Source organism: Dama dama, chromosome 17 (genome assembly GCF_033118175.1).
Source record: "Dama dama isolate Ldn47 chromosome 17, ASM3311817v1, whole genome shotgun sequence".
Classification (NCBI taxonomy): Eukaryota; Metazoa; Chordata; class Mammalia; order Artiodactyla; family Cervidae; genus Dama; species Dama dama.
In genome coordinates, this window is record NC_083697.1 from 36,937,409 (window position 1) to 36,951,586 (window position 14,178).

Genomic DNA, 14,178 nt, shown 5'->3' on the forward strand with positions numbered 1-14,178 from the left:
CTTGTTACCCTGGAAACAAAATGGTTTCGCATGATAAGAGAATTTTCTGCCTTACACAGTAGACAATATTTGACGATTTAGTACAAAAACAGTGACAGGACAAGATGCTCCCCAGAACAGAATTAGCATCAAAATATAATATACCTTAAGAATATACCTTTAATTTCTCCTAAAGCAAATCACATAGGTTGATTCCTATATCAATCCTAGCCATGGAATGAATTAGAATAAAATAAGTCTATGGCTGCGTAAAAACACAGGATAAGTTCTTGCTTCCTACTTACCACATTTTAATTGAAGGATTACAAACAAAATTCTTTCTACATTTCTAAAAGGTAAGAATGCTACTTTAAAAGGATTGTGCACAAAGAGGCACTGTTTTTTGTTGTCATCCTTCTATACACTTGGCACTAATGTAAAAAATACATAACTCCTCCAAATAGAACTGAATAAAAAAGGGGGTGAAGTTGAGAGCCCAGTAGGGTTGTTATATTTTCTTCTTTAGGATAATGTATGACAGTAATTAAGGCCACATCAATATTTCTTAAGGGCTCCCATCTCTCCCCAACTACAGTTGTATTGATTGGCTCACTGCTTTGGAAGAGAATTTATTAACCTCCAATGATCTACATCTAAACTCGGATAGAGCTCTCTGTGCTGTGGTGGATGTGGTTCAGCTAACAACATTTTCCATTTAGATAATTAATTAAAAGCAAAATTATCAAGGTTAGCTTTATACATTGCTGAATAACAAATGCAGAAATCTATTCGAATGAGTTACATCTAGGAACAAATATTAAATCGCCCTGGATGTTTTAATAACAAAAGTATAAAATATTCTCTGTTGGCAAACAATGCGAGTCAGAATAACATTAAAGCAACCTGCCTTTTCTAACTGAAAAGACCCCCTGCACTATACATAGTTCCTGTATACAATACTTTTTTTTTTAAACTAAAGCTTTATTAAATGAATTGCAATAGCAATGGCCGCCTTTGAATATATATACACATTATATAGGTGCATATATATGTATATATGAGATACTAATTTATTTAACACAATAGAGGCTGCTGCCATATGATAAAGTTTACTGTACATAAGCAAAAAAACCTTTTTAATACTGTACAATCACACAAAGGTCATATGCACTGTTGCAGTGCAAGAGTAGTTTTAACTGTAGTCTTGACTGGCATATTAATGGCTTTTTTGTAATCCTACAAAATTGCATTCTCATATTATGTGGCCTGAATGGTCTTTAAATTATTCTATAAACACTGCAGGGGTTGCCTTTGGTCCATAGTCAAAGGACACTCGACAGCAGTGGAGCATTTTATGGATGCAGCAGAAGAATGTAAAAAGACTGAAGTTATTGCAATTATAGTTTTAAAAATAGAGAAATGTTACAGAAGAGGCCTTTATGTAAAATTAATCCTGCATATACTCCTAGCATACTCAGTGCGTGTTTCCTACTCTTGAAGTACAGTATATGAAAAGCAGTCTAATAGGATCCTAGTATACTACCTTCTGGGGGAACAAATTGAGTAATGAAACAAAGTGGAAGGAGATGTCTGGAAAGAGAGGGAAGAAGAGAGAGAAAGAAGCGGAGGAGAGAGAAGAGGGAGAAGGTAGAGAGAAAGAACTAGAATTGTTACTAATAATCCTGATTAAAAAAAAAGTTACATCCATGTTAGTCCCACAATCTTACAGTTGCTCCTTGCAAAGGGAGTCCTACAAGAGAAACTGGAGAGATTTTGTTGGATTCTCATATGGAAGTGCCTCGGTCTGGATCGTTACCCAGATTGAGCCCCAGGGTAGGAGTTGGTTGATAAGGAATAGATGACATTGTTTTGATAGGACTCCTGAAAAAGCCCCCGTTAGGTGCCCTGTGCCTAAAAGGGCCAGTTCGGTGCTCAGGCACGTTGCCAAAAGCGAAACCAGAGGCAGCTTTAGCTGACAGTGTGCGGCTAAGAGTCTGGATCTGCTCTGGGATAAAGGTTGTTGTGGTAATATGAGTGTTCCTGAAATCACTGATTTGCTCCAGGGCTTGTCGTGTTGGCAAAGTGTCAATGTCCAGAGGGGTCAAGTCAATTGACGAGGTGGAAAACTGTTTATGGGGGCTGTCGTCATCTGTGCACAAGCTATTTACACGTCTATGGAGGTGCTCCAGGTCAATTTCCTTGTCATCCTGGAGATGAAGAAAAAGAAGATAAGGTTCTCATCAGTACTAGCTTCCATGGTTAAAAAAATAAAAAGTAGTTCAGCAAACATGATAGGTAATGAACTGAACTGTGGGGTTTATTCCGTTAGCAAATATTTATTGAGCACCTAATATGAGCCAGGCACTGCGCTAGGTTTATGGGGGTACCCATATGATTCTGAGATAAGGTTATCTATCTTTTTCTTGCAATGAAAGTTCTTAAATGAGCAAATGCCACATGCAACTACCAAATATGGGAGTAGTAGATGGGTGATTGCCTTCTACAAGAGCAGGGACAGACCCAGACAAAATTATACAAATAGAATGTATGGTTTTGGCTACACATTCCCCCACCCCCGCCTCTTCTATTTGCATGCTTCCTCCTTCTTCAGGGTGTTTCATTCCAAGCTGGCTTTTGTTTCTTTCCTCTATTCACTCCTAACCTTAACTTTCCATTCTTGGAAATAAGTAATACTATGTTGATATGCTAGTTTACACTAAAGTATTAGTGACTGTTAAAGGGTTATTTCTCTTTCAGCTAGAAACATGTGAGATTGTTTAGAGAGAGCAACATTCAACACAAGAGAATCAGTTTCTGATTGAGGGATTTCATACACTCAAGTTACCTAGTGCCTAAACGATTCAGTATTGTGAGGTCAGCAAAAGAAGCTTTAGAGACCCCTTCAAGTCATGACATGTGAGTGACAGCTTCAGTTTAGGGCCAACTTAATACTAAATGGCCTCTAAATCAAAGACGTTTTGAGCTACCCTAATGGAGTCTTAGTAAGAAGGTGCTTAATGAAGAAAAAGGAAGTAAAATCTCAGATTTCTGGAGGTGAAACTAATTCATAAATTCCTTAGAATTTTCACTAAAAGCGAGCATTAAAGCCCAATATTTGAAAAATAAAACTGGCAGGAAAGAAAATTGTCCTTTTTGTCAGTCTTCTTTATAGCCAAGTTCAATAAACTAAATTTATGAGGATTTAATTATATCCAATAAATTAAAATTTAAAATATCTATTAATCATAAAAGAAAATATTTGTTCATATGATCTGGATTAGCTGCTATGAATTAGAATGGAGGATGTATTTTTTTCATTGTGCAATTAAAGTGCTCCTCAGTGAAAAATATTTTGATGTGCATCACTGTTTTTCCTTCTCCTTTCTCATTTCAAAATCCAATAAAAATATCCATTGATGCAATATTATCACTGAGACTTTAGAGGGTTGAAAGATAGAATTTTATGGTTCCCACAGCAACTATAATGTAGTCATCCATCAACAGATATAATAATGCAAAATTTAATATCATGTATAGTAATTCAAAATATAAGGAGCTTGGGGAGTCCTTAATTTTCAGATTTTTGAAACTATGATGTCTCGGCTATAATGTTGCATTAATGTGGTCTTTGGCATTGAATCAGTGTCAGTAGAGATACCAGAAGTTTATTCCACAAAGAAAACACTACAGAAAAATCTGATTAATTTTTAGTTTATACCCCACTAATTTAGAATGTGTGATCACTCAGACAGGTAGGAAACTAAAATTTATCTTTGCCGAGCCAAGCTTTTCCTTATAAATGGTGCTGATCAATTTTTCATATAAGGTGGTAGGAAGGAATCCTCAGAAAATTTTAGGAAACAATCTGTTTGAAAGAATATATTAACATGCAAAAACTCACATGCGAATGAGAATCATTTTTATTTGTGCCTTAAAGCAGATCCTCTTAGGATTTACTTAGGCATTAGTTTGCCAAGGTCTAGTTACAGAAAGTTTAAAACCATCTTTCTTTGAAACTATCCAGCAAATCAAATTATTCAGCAAATTCAGATTTTTTTTTCATTTCAATTTGTGAAGCTTTAGTGAATATGAGTTCATTATTAAAATTATTTTTCACCTTTTGATCCAGTGGAAGTAAGATAAATAAATCAAGTAGTTTAACTTCAGATAGTCTCTGAAAATTTACAAATCCCACTTTTTTTTTTTTTGGATGAAAATAAAGCACAGGGCACTTTAAAAGATATATGTAACTCTGAAATTATTCTTTCAAATCTCTGGAAGAATTTTAATATGGCCCTGGAGTCAAGCTGATCCAGGAGGAAAGATGAAAAATGGAATTCTAGATGATTCCATGGTATGGATTTGTTAAGCTTAGAGTCATCAAAGAGCTGAAAACATATGATCACTTTTCTAGGTCTACATGCAGACAGAGGGATGCAGTCTCTGGCAGTGAAGAGAAAACTAATTATTTTACTGTAACACTGCATTTCTTAGGCCGAATCTCAGAGACACTAGTAATTTACCTATAAGTTAAACAGCTACTTGAAATAAAATAATAAGTGTCTTAGTTAAATGGTCAAGGAAATCACAGCCTTTGGAAAAATCATAGACCTAGTCTATCCTAAGATTCGGGAGAATTTCAAGGCCCACTATGGCTCATGAAACTGTCAGTCTTTGAAATGCTATCGTTTCCTCTTCATGGATCTGGGATGTCTTAAAAATGCAAATTGGTATTGATCTTACCAATTTTTACATTTCATACGTTTATTTTCATTCTTCAAGGAAAGAAGAGACAAATCCCACCCCGAACCACCATCCCCTTCCCTGTGATGACCCTCCCTGGAAACACAGCCCACGTGTTTGCTCAACACAGTGCTGAAGCTTTCAAGCAAGTACCTCTTTCGATGGAACCCGGGAGCCTTTCCTCTTGTTCCACCACGTCTCCAGCATGGCTATAAAGCAGGAGAGGACAATGCCAGCAGCCAGGATACAAAAAACCCCTGCAAAGCTCTTGATGTCCAGGGCGCCTCCTTTCTGCTTTGTGTCCACGGAGGAGTACAGGTCACACTGACCGTTCTTGGGCCACCATTTGTGCTTCAGAATGTCCATGTCGCCATTTTGCTGAAGCTCCAGGATCCTTGGGGTGAAACACACAATCATGCGTTACTGCAGACGTGGTTAACTGCCTCAGTCCACAATACACCCATTAATAACCTCATCTCTACAGGATGGTGGCTGTCAAGGGGAAATAAACATATAGATTAGCCTGTGGGTGGAATGTTAGGACATGCAAAACATTATAGGGTTGAATTCTATAGATAGATTTGTGCCAGAAATGCTTTCCTCCCTCCATTCTTATATTCTTCCCTCTCCCCTCTTTTTTTTTTTTTTAAAGTTCATTTTAGAATCCTAAATATTACCCCCCCTCCACCCCCCTGGTTTGTTGTGATGTGTTTTTGCAATTACATTTCGGAGGCACTGTTTTTATGTGGTTTCAAGCTGCTGCAGTTCTGTGTTCCTACCCTGTATCCAGAAAGATGCTCTGGATCTTAATGCTTTTACGAAGAACGTTTTGCTGCTTAGAGCAAGATGCTGGCATAATGTCACCCAGCATATGCTATAGACAAAGGAATTCAATTAAACAGACTTCTATTATTTAACACAGTGTGAGAGAAAGCCTTGGGACAAGTCTGAAGTTGATAAAATACATCATTTTGGGTTTTTCACACAACTGATCTAGTTTCCTTTTAATGCCAAAGGCAAAATAATCTTACCTTGGAGAACAAGAAGAAAAGTTGACCAGAGGCTTTCAGAAGTAGTTAAATTCAAATAAGAAATACCCTTTTTCTTCTTTTACTCACTTCCAGAGTCTGGGGTGGGGGTGGGGGCGTAGCTGCAAAGACTGCGGCTTTTAAAATGTATATTTTTCACAGCGGCTTTACTCTCAATTCTGAATACTCTTTGGGTCTACCTCAGACTTGCCTAGTTCTGGCCCTTCTCACAGGGTGAGAATAGTCAGGGCCAAGGTCATGAGCGTTCCAGAGTGGGTCCCCTCTGCGCAGTTCCCTGACATTTCCTGCCCAGGCAGCTCAGAGTACCCCACCAGGGCCCATAAAGGCCTATTTCCATGTCTCATTATGAGAGCAGGTCTCACAGCGAGGGATACATACAGGTTTCCACGGTGGTGTTTGGGGGCTGCCGACAGAGTTCAACGTGCAAGCTCAGGCACACACACCTCTGTGTGGGAAACCCCTCCCTGTGTGGGTGGAAGGGGAACCAGAGGTCCACTCCTTGCGCCACTGAATCAGCAAGGAACTCTTAGCTGGTCACGAATTAGAAACCCAGACCTGATGTCCTAGGGGTCATGAAGGTATATTTATCAATATAAGAGGACAGAACATATTTTATCTAGCAGAATTTAACCTGATTCTTGTAGTTAGGATTCTCCAGGCAAGAATACCGGAGTGTGTTGCCATGCCCTCCTCCAGGGGATCTTCCCAATCCATGGATCGAACCCAGGTCTCCTGTATTGCAGGCAGATTCTTTACCGTCTGAGCCACAGGGAAGCCCAGACTTAGGATATGTGGACCCATATTGTACTCTTATCCCAGTTCTTGTATTATCTGAGGACAGGCTGCTTAAAACTTTAGAGAGAAGTACTAAGCCAATCTGGATGGAATAAATAACCCACTTTCGGTGATGCATTCACCTTTTTAACCTGTTCATGTCATCCACATGTCTGTAAGTATGAGCTTAATGATAATCGACATTCAACCAGAGCTAAACAAGAGTAATACCAGCTCTAAGGGCTATGATGGAGAGTTAAGCCTTTATTTCTTAATTTTCATTTTCTTTTGGAGTATAGTTACTTCAAAAGAATGTTGTGTTAGTTTCAGGTATATAGCAAAGTGATTCAGATATACATATACATGTATCTATTCTTTTTCAAATTCTTTTTTCATTTGGGTTATTACAGAATATTGAGAGCATTTCCTGTGCTATACCATAGGTTCTTGGTTAATTATTTTAAATATAGCAGTGTGTACATGTCAATCCCAAACTCCCAAACTATCCATCTCTCCCTTCCTGCCCCATAACCATAAGTTCATTCTCTATGTGTGTGAGTCTATTTATTCTGTAAATAAGTTCATTTGTACTATTTTTTAAAGATTCTGCATATAAGTGATATCATATGATATTTGTCTTTCTCTGACTTACATCTCTGTCATCTACCTTTGGGTTTTCCCACAGCCTCACCCCTGGTGCCCGCTGCTGACACTCAGGGATCAACATTGCATTGGAGCCTCCCTCACAACTTGGGCATCTTCCTCATGAAACTGATGGGTCTAAAGTTCTGTTGCTTCAGAGTGTTGCTCAAAAGGGGCAGTAAATGTGAATTTACTAAAATGATTATGAGTGTTAATGGATTCTATTTCACCCTTATTCCAGCCTCCATCCCAGATTAAGGTCATTTGCAAAAGCGTGTTCCAAGGGACCCTAGTCCCTAGAGGGTTTCTGCAAAAAAAAAAAAAAAGGGTCTTGTGGTCATCAACTCTGAGCAACACTCTCTTGGAAATTTACCAAAATAAGGCAGCCTATTAAAGGCTTTGAGAAGACCTATAGAAAAGAAAACATGTATGATTTTGTTTACTCCAACATTTCCTAAATTTGAAAGACTTTCATCCCCCTTTTCTTATTTTCTCTAGAGCTAAAATTTTGAGGAATACATTTGAGAAATAGTTGCTTGAGTCATAGGAGCAACTCTCTGTGGGCCTGTGAGACACCATCACCCACATCCTCAAAGTTGCTTGCTTGGCTTATCTATGAATATCATTCAGATACCATTAGTAAACTGACACTGTAGGTATTTGCCTACCGAAAGACGCCAGGTAGTCAGGGCACTACTGAATATATTGAAAGAAAAAACAGTCATCACTAAAAGAAATAACTTCTTCTTAAATGTGAAGTTATAGGTACCTGTAAAAATGAAAAGAAACTACAGCAGCATCTTCTTAATGAGAACACATCTGAATACAAAATGAGCTCCCAAATTTCCCTGTCTTTCTATTCCTGCTACATGATATTGGTCAGTGTCCGTGGAAGTGGAAGAGTTTTCCTTCATAGACAGCAGTTATCATCATTTGTAATTATTTGTGGTTACTTGATTAATGTCTGTTCCCCTCCAAGAATATGTACTCACCATCTTCCATACTTCCTAACATGGAGCAGGCATATATTTACTTATTTTTAATTTAATTTAAAATTTTTTAATTTTATTTTTTAAAATTTATTTTTAGTTGGAGGACAATAGCTTTACAATGTTATGTTAGTTTCTGCCACACAACAATGCAAATCAGCCATAACTATACAATATCTACCCTCTTTCTTGAGCCTCCCTCCCTTATCCCCATGGAGCAAGCATATATTTATGGATTGAATATGTTCAACACAGTTTTTGGTAAATGAACCCTACCTCCAGAGTCTATTTATCATTTCTTATCATTAATCCTACTTTCTAATTTATTCCATTTCCACCGATTCATCTATTTATTCAATACATATCTAAATAGTGATTTCACTTCAGGCATTGAGTTGGGTACAAAATTTATGTTAAGCCACAACTGTACATTCAGCTAGCATGCTCTGGGCAACATTGAAATCATTTCAGTGCTCAATTCATGCTAATTTATTCTTTCATTCCTTCACATATTCATTCAGGAAAGGATTATTGCTTACTCTTTCTTCTTAGTGGTATCATGTACCACTTATGATGTGTCTTTATTATTTCAACACCTGGAAAATAACTTGGTTTTAAAAATAATCATTGAGATATACATATTCTATATCACCCATTTTTATTCCCATAGGAGTAAAGGGCCTTTACTAAGTCTAAAGAATGTGTTTAAAACTGTAGAAATTTTTAGGTTTAGCAAGCTGGTGGAAGGAGTTTTTTAGTTTCAGCAAACTGGTAGAAGGAGTTATTGAGGGGAAAAAAAAAAGACTTCTGGGACTTCTCTGGTGGTGCAGTGGATATGAATCTGCCTGCCCATACAGGGAACATGGGTTCGATCCCCGGTCTGGGAAGATTATACATCCTGCAGATCAGCTAAGCATGTGAGCCACAACTACTGAGCCAATGCTCTAGAGCCCAAGAACTGTACTGAAGCCCCAGTACTCTTGGGCCTGTGAGCTGTAACTACTGAAGCCCATGTGCCTTAGAGCCCACATGCTGCAACTAGAGAAAGCCTGCACAAGGCAATGAAGACCCAGGCCAGTCAAAAAAAAAAAAAAAAAGTTAAACTTCCACACACACTCTAGTAAAAGAAAAAAGAAAAGAGACTTCTCTATGCACCTTCAAGTACCATCACATCGCAAAGATATCTTTATTGGTTGTTCTTATAAAGCACAGGTAACTGAGGCATTGCAGAAGACCCTGTCTTTGGGGATATACAGACAAACTGGGCCATAGAATTCCTCAGTCAGGCTCTGACCAGCTCACAGCAAATTCCAGGAACACAGACTGACCCGGATTACAAGGGCTCTGAAGAAACAGTGTTATCTAAGCCCAGAGTGCTGCTATACATTTTTTCCACACAATACAATGATCTTTGAAATTCCCTCAGAATAGTTATACTACACTTTCCTTTCTATTATATAACTAAAACTATTTAAGGATTAGGTAAAGAAAGTTTAGCAAAATCTAATGCACTGCCTTAAAGAATAATGGGATGAGTCCTTACAATTAATAAGATTCTTTTTTTCAAAGCTTCAAAAGCTCTGGTATGTTTAAAAGAGACTTAAAAATCACACTTAAAGGAGAAATTGGCCATTTATTCATAAGCAACACTGCTGTTTCGTGTGTGTATGTAATAACACAAAAATCTAGTTGCAAACTTCTAGTCCAAAGAGAGGAGAAGGCAATGGCAACTCACTCCAGTATTCTTGCCTGGAAAATCCCATGGATGGAGGAGCCTGGTAGCCTGTAGTCCATGAGGTCGCTGAGTTGGACATGACTGAGCGACTTTACTTTCACTTTTCACTTTCATGCATTGGAGAAGGAAATGGCAACCCACTCCAGTGTTCTTGCCTGGAGAATCCCAGGGACGGGGGAGACTGGTGGGCTGCCGTCTATAGGGTAGCACAGAGTCGGACACGACTGAAGTGACTTAGCAGCAGCAGCTGCAGTGCAGAGAAAGTTTAGTCCCATGGAATGATTGTTCTTGTTATATGTGAAATTTCCACAAGATGGCAGTCTTTGCTCATAGAGAGCAAAGTACCACTCACAGTTAACCTGTGGGTTTGAAACGTGGAAGTATAAACTTTTTGGTGCTGTAAACACTTAAATGAATGAAAACAAAGTTGGATCTTAGACTGTGATGATTGGATACGTAAAACCTCTTCTTGGAGTGTAGTCAGGAAAATTCCTGCCATTTTACTGCAGAGTGATGATATGCTGACTTTGGAGAGTTATGATGTCGAGAATTAATGAGACCATAAACAAAAGCATCTTGTTCATTGCTTGGCACTTAGTAGGCTACCCAAACTCAAAAGCTAGAATTATTATTGCCAGCATGTGTGACAACCATTCTTTCTCTGAACCTGTTCTGGTACATCTTCTTAATGGAGAATTATATTCCCGATGAGTCAGTGCCTGATTCATGATCCACAGACAAGAATACTGCATTTCCTTCTTTTGTCCAAAAGTATGAAAGCATTTGTAATCTCATTGAACAGAAAAATCTCAGAAGTCCATAAAACCTCGCTTGAATTTGAAAACGGCTAATAGATCAATCCTGCTTGCATTATTGATATAAGTGTGCAAATTTCAGGGAGAGGGAAAACAGCCTTCTTTCATAGTCAAATAAAAAATACTCCACAGGTTTGAAGGCATTTATCTTGAAAAGCTTTTTACTTACTTTGAAGATAACAACCTCATTTGTGTGTGAGAATTGCATTAATTATTGACCACTTAACATCCTTCATCACTACTCTAGAAATTGATTTTCAAATTAATATATTTGTGAAAGAACAGGTTGCTGAAAGACAGATGCAAATTTCTAACCCTGCATAGGTAACTTCGATTTTGCCTTTGAAAACTGTAGTAGTCTATGGTGTCCTTTCTAATTTTGCTAGGTTTCTGGCTCTTAAATTCCTGCTGAGCTTTAAAAAAGACACTGGTTAGAGGACAGCTGACTTTTTAGTTGCTTCTGCTGGGAAAGAACTTAGGGGTAATCGGGAATTAAAAAGAATAAAGGCAGGATTTCTTTTTTTTTTAGGCTATGTACACAGGAATTTCTGTGATTCTTTTGCAATTGGAATTTCCCTGTCATGTTCACAGAAGTATAAACTACTAAATTAAAAGGCTGAAAGTGAAAGTGTTAGTGGCTCAGTCATGTCGGACTCTTTGCTACCCCATGGACTGTAGCCCACCAGGCTCCTCTGTCCATGGAACTCTCCAGGCAAGAACACTGGAGTAGGTTGCTATGTCCTTCCCTAGGGTATCTCCCCGAACCAGGGGTCGAACCGGGGTCTTCGTACTGTGGGCAGATTCTTTACTGTCTGAGACACCAGAGAAGCTCCTAAAGGACTGAAGACATCATTTATTCTCTCTACTTCCCACCACTCAGTCTATGGATGGGGAAACTGAACCAGAGAGAACAGTCATACTCCCAAATCATCACATTCAACACACACAAAATAATTTACATATTAGGGTCATCAGAGGCTCTTTGCAGCCAGAGGTAAAAATGCCAGGGTTCCAGCCACTGCAGGCCATCCCTTGGCTGTCCTGAGGGCTGAAGGGATCGATATTTTAGCAATATTCTGTGCATCTTCTAAGACACATCTGTGGGGAAGCACTGCTGTAGAGATTAAATGATTTTCTTACTGACTGACACAGAGTAAATAGTTCAGTTGGGGCTAGAACTCAGGTCTGTCCCCCAGTACTTTCCCCTCTGCTACCCTATACAGCCTCTAACACGCAACTATTTGGAGAAGACCCATCTCTTCTAGTTCAGAGATGTGTTAGACTCCGAGTAAAATTTTCATCAATGTGTTCCTTCAAACCACATGATATAATTGTAGCATGATTGCAAATTTATTCATGCTACAATTTGGGTGTACAAAAAATACAGCATTTCTCTAGAATGTAATTGATTTTCCTCAGGAGGAATGGGCCCGCTGAACAGTGGGAACCAAACTAAAATTAGCTCTAGGAGTTAAAATTTAATCTGCTCTAATAATTTAACATGTCTCTAGCTTCAGCTCAATTGACTTGAATGAATTACTCCATCTTCCCCATTCCGCCCGGTTCCTTTGGTCTTTTCCAAGATGGCGTCAGGGTTCATGGGCGATGACGTCATGTCGCCTACGTGGGTGTTTGGTGTGAGGGGCTGCTGGCCTCTTGCTGGTCCTTGGACCTGCCCTGGCAGCTCTCCTTTGAGATTCCTTGGGGCTAGGCCCAGCCGGTAGATACTGACTGGTGACTGCTGCTAAAGTCAGCCGAGGCATCAAGTCTTGGGGGGTGTGTGTGTGTGTGTGTGTGTGTGTGTGTGTGTGTGCACTCAGTCATGTGTGTGTGTGTGTGTACGCTCAGTCATGTGTGTGTGTGTGTGTGTACGCTCAGTCATGTGTGTGTGTGTGTGTGTGTACGCTCAGTCATTGTGTGTGTGTGTATGTACGCTCAGTCATGTGTGTGTGTGTGTGCGTGCATGCTCAGTCATGTCCAACTCTTTGTGACCCCCATGGACTGCAGCCCACCAGGCCCCTTTGTCCATGGGATTCTCCAGGCAAGAGTACTGGAGTGGGTTGCCATTCCCTTCTCCAGGGGATCTTTCCAACCCAGGGGTTGAACCCATATTTCCCACACTGAGGGCAGATTCTTTGCCACTGAGCCACCAGGGAAGCCTGTTGAGTCTGTTGAACTTGGCTAATGTCTTTCTCAGCTTCTCCAGCGCGTGCAGCCTCCTCCCTACTCACCCAGCCTCTGACATGCTATAACCTCTCTCCCTTTTCTTCATCCGGCCCCTGACTAGTGTCCTTTAGCCACTACTCTAGTGTCCCCTTGTCATCACTGGGGGTCCCAAGGGTGGTCTATGTGCTCTTCCTCAACTTTTCTCCCACATGGGAGGAAGGGAGGCCTGGGAATGAAAGTGGAACTTCCTCTGCTTTCTCCCGACAGTGTGGCCCTGGCGTCTCAAACTTCTGAGGTCTTCTCTGTTGGTGCAGAACCTGATGGGCCCAGGGAGCACCCCTAAGAAACACTGGGTGGGAGGGATGCTCAAGACAGACGGGATATATGTATAAGTAGCTGATTCCTGTTGTTCTACAGCAGAAACTAGCTATGTTTGTACAGCTGTGACAAACCTAGACAGCATATTAAAAAGCAGAGCTATTACTTTGCCAACAAAGGTCCGTCTAGTCAAAGCTATGGTTTTTCCAGTAGTCATGTATGGATGTGAGAGTTGGACCATAAAGAAAGCTGAATGCCAAAGAATTGATGCTTTTGAACTGTGGTGTTGGGAGAAGATTCCTGAGTCCCTTGGAATGCAAGGAGATCAAACCAGTCAATCCTAAAGGAAATCAATCCTGAATATTCACTGGAAGGACTGATGCTAAAGTTGAAGCTCCAGTACTTTGGCCACCTGATGCGAAGAACTGACTCATTAGAAAAGACCTTGATGCTGGGAAAGATTGAAGGTGGGAGGAGGAGGGGATGACAGAGGATGAGAAGGTTGGATGGCATCACTGACTCAACCGACATGAGTTTGAGCAAGCTCCGGGAGTTGGTGATGGACAGGAAGGTCCATGGGGTTGCAGAGTCGGACATGACTGAGCGATTGAACTGAACTGACAGCAGAAACTGATACAATATTGTAAAGCAATTATACTCCAATTAAAAAAATTTTTTAAATGAATGTTTTGAACAAAAAATAAGAAAACTCTAATGGGAAGGAAAGTATCAAGTCCTCTACTCTTGTGCCTTTTAATCTACCAGATGTCTGTCTCTCCACTTGCCCATTTCCTTTCCCTTCCCTTTCCCTCTCCTGGAAACCTCTGGCCAGAAGAGGTACAGATTCCCTGGATATCCTTCTTATACCCCAGGACTAAAATTTTCTTGGCATTTCACCATAGTAAAAGGGAATTTTAGCTACATAATGATAGAAACTCTTTGATCGATACCTTCAGGCATTTCCTCAA

General features: G+C 39.7%; 1 protein-coding gene across 1 annotated transcript in view; it reads right to left on the reverse strand.

Moving 5' to 3' along the window:
* Positions 1-1,702: 1,702 nt before the first annotated feature.
* Positions 1,703-14,178, reverse strand: part of GRID2 (glutamate ionotropic receptor delta type subunit 2) — a 1,497,839-nt gene continuing 1,485,363 nt past the window's right edge. Inside the window, exons 15-16 of the mRNA XM_061164751.1 lie at positions 4,876-5,116; positions 1,703-2,186 (exon numbers count right to left, since the gene is read on the reverse strand). Coding sequence (XP_061020734.1) covers positions 1,764-2,186; positions 4,876-5,116 — 664 coding nt within the window. The 3' untranslated portion in view covers positions 1,703-1,763. The remainder of the gene's footprint in view (positions 2,187-4,875; positions 5,117-14,178) is intronic.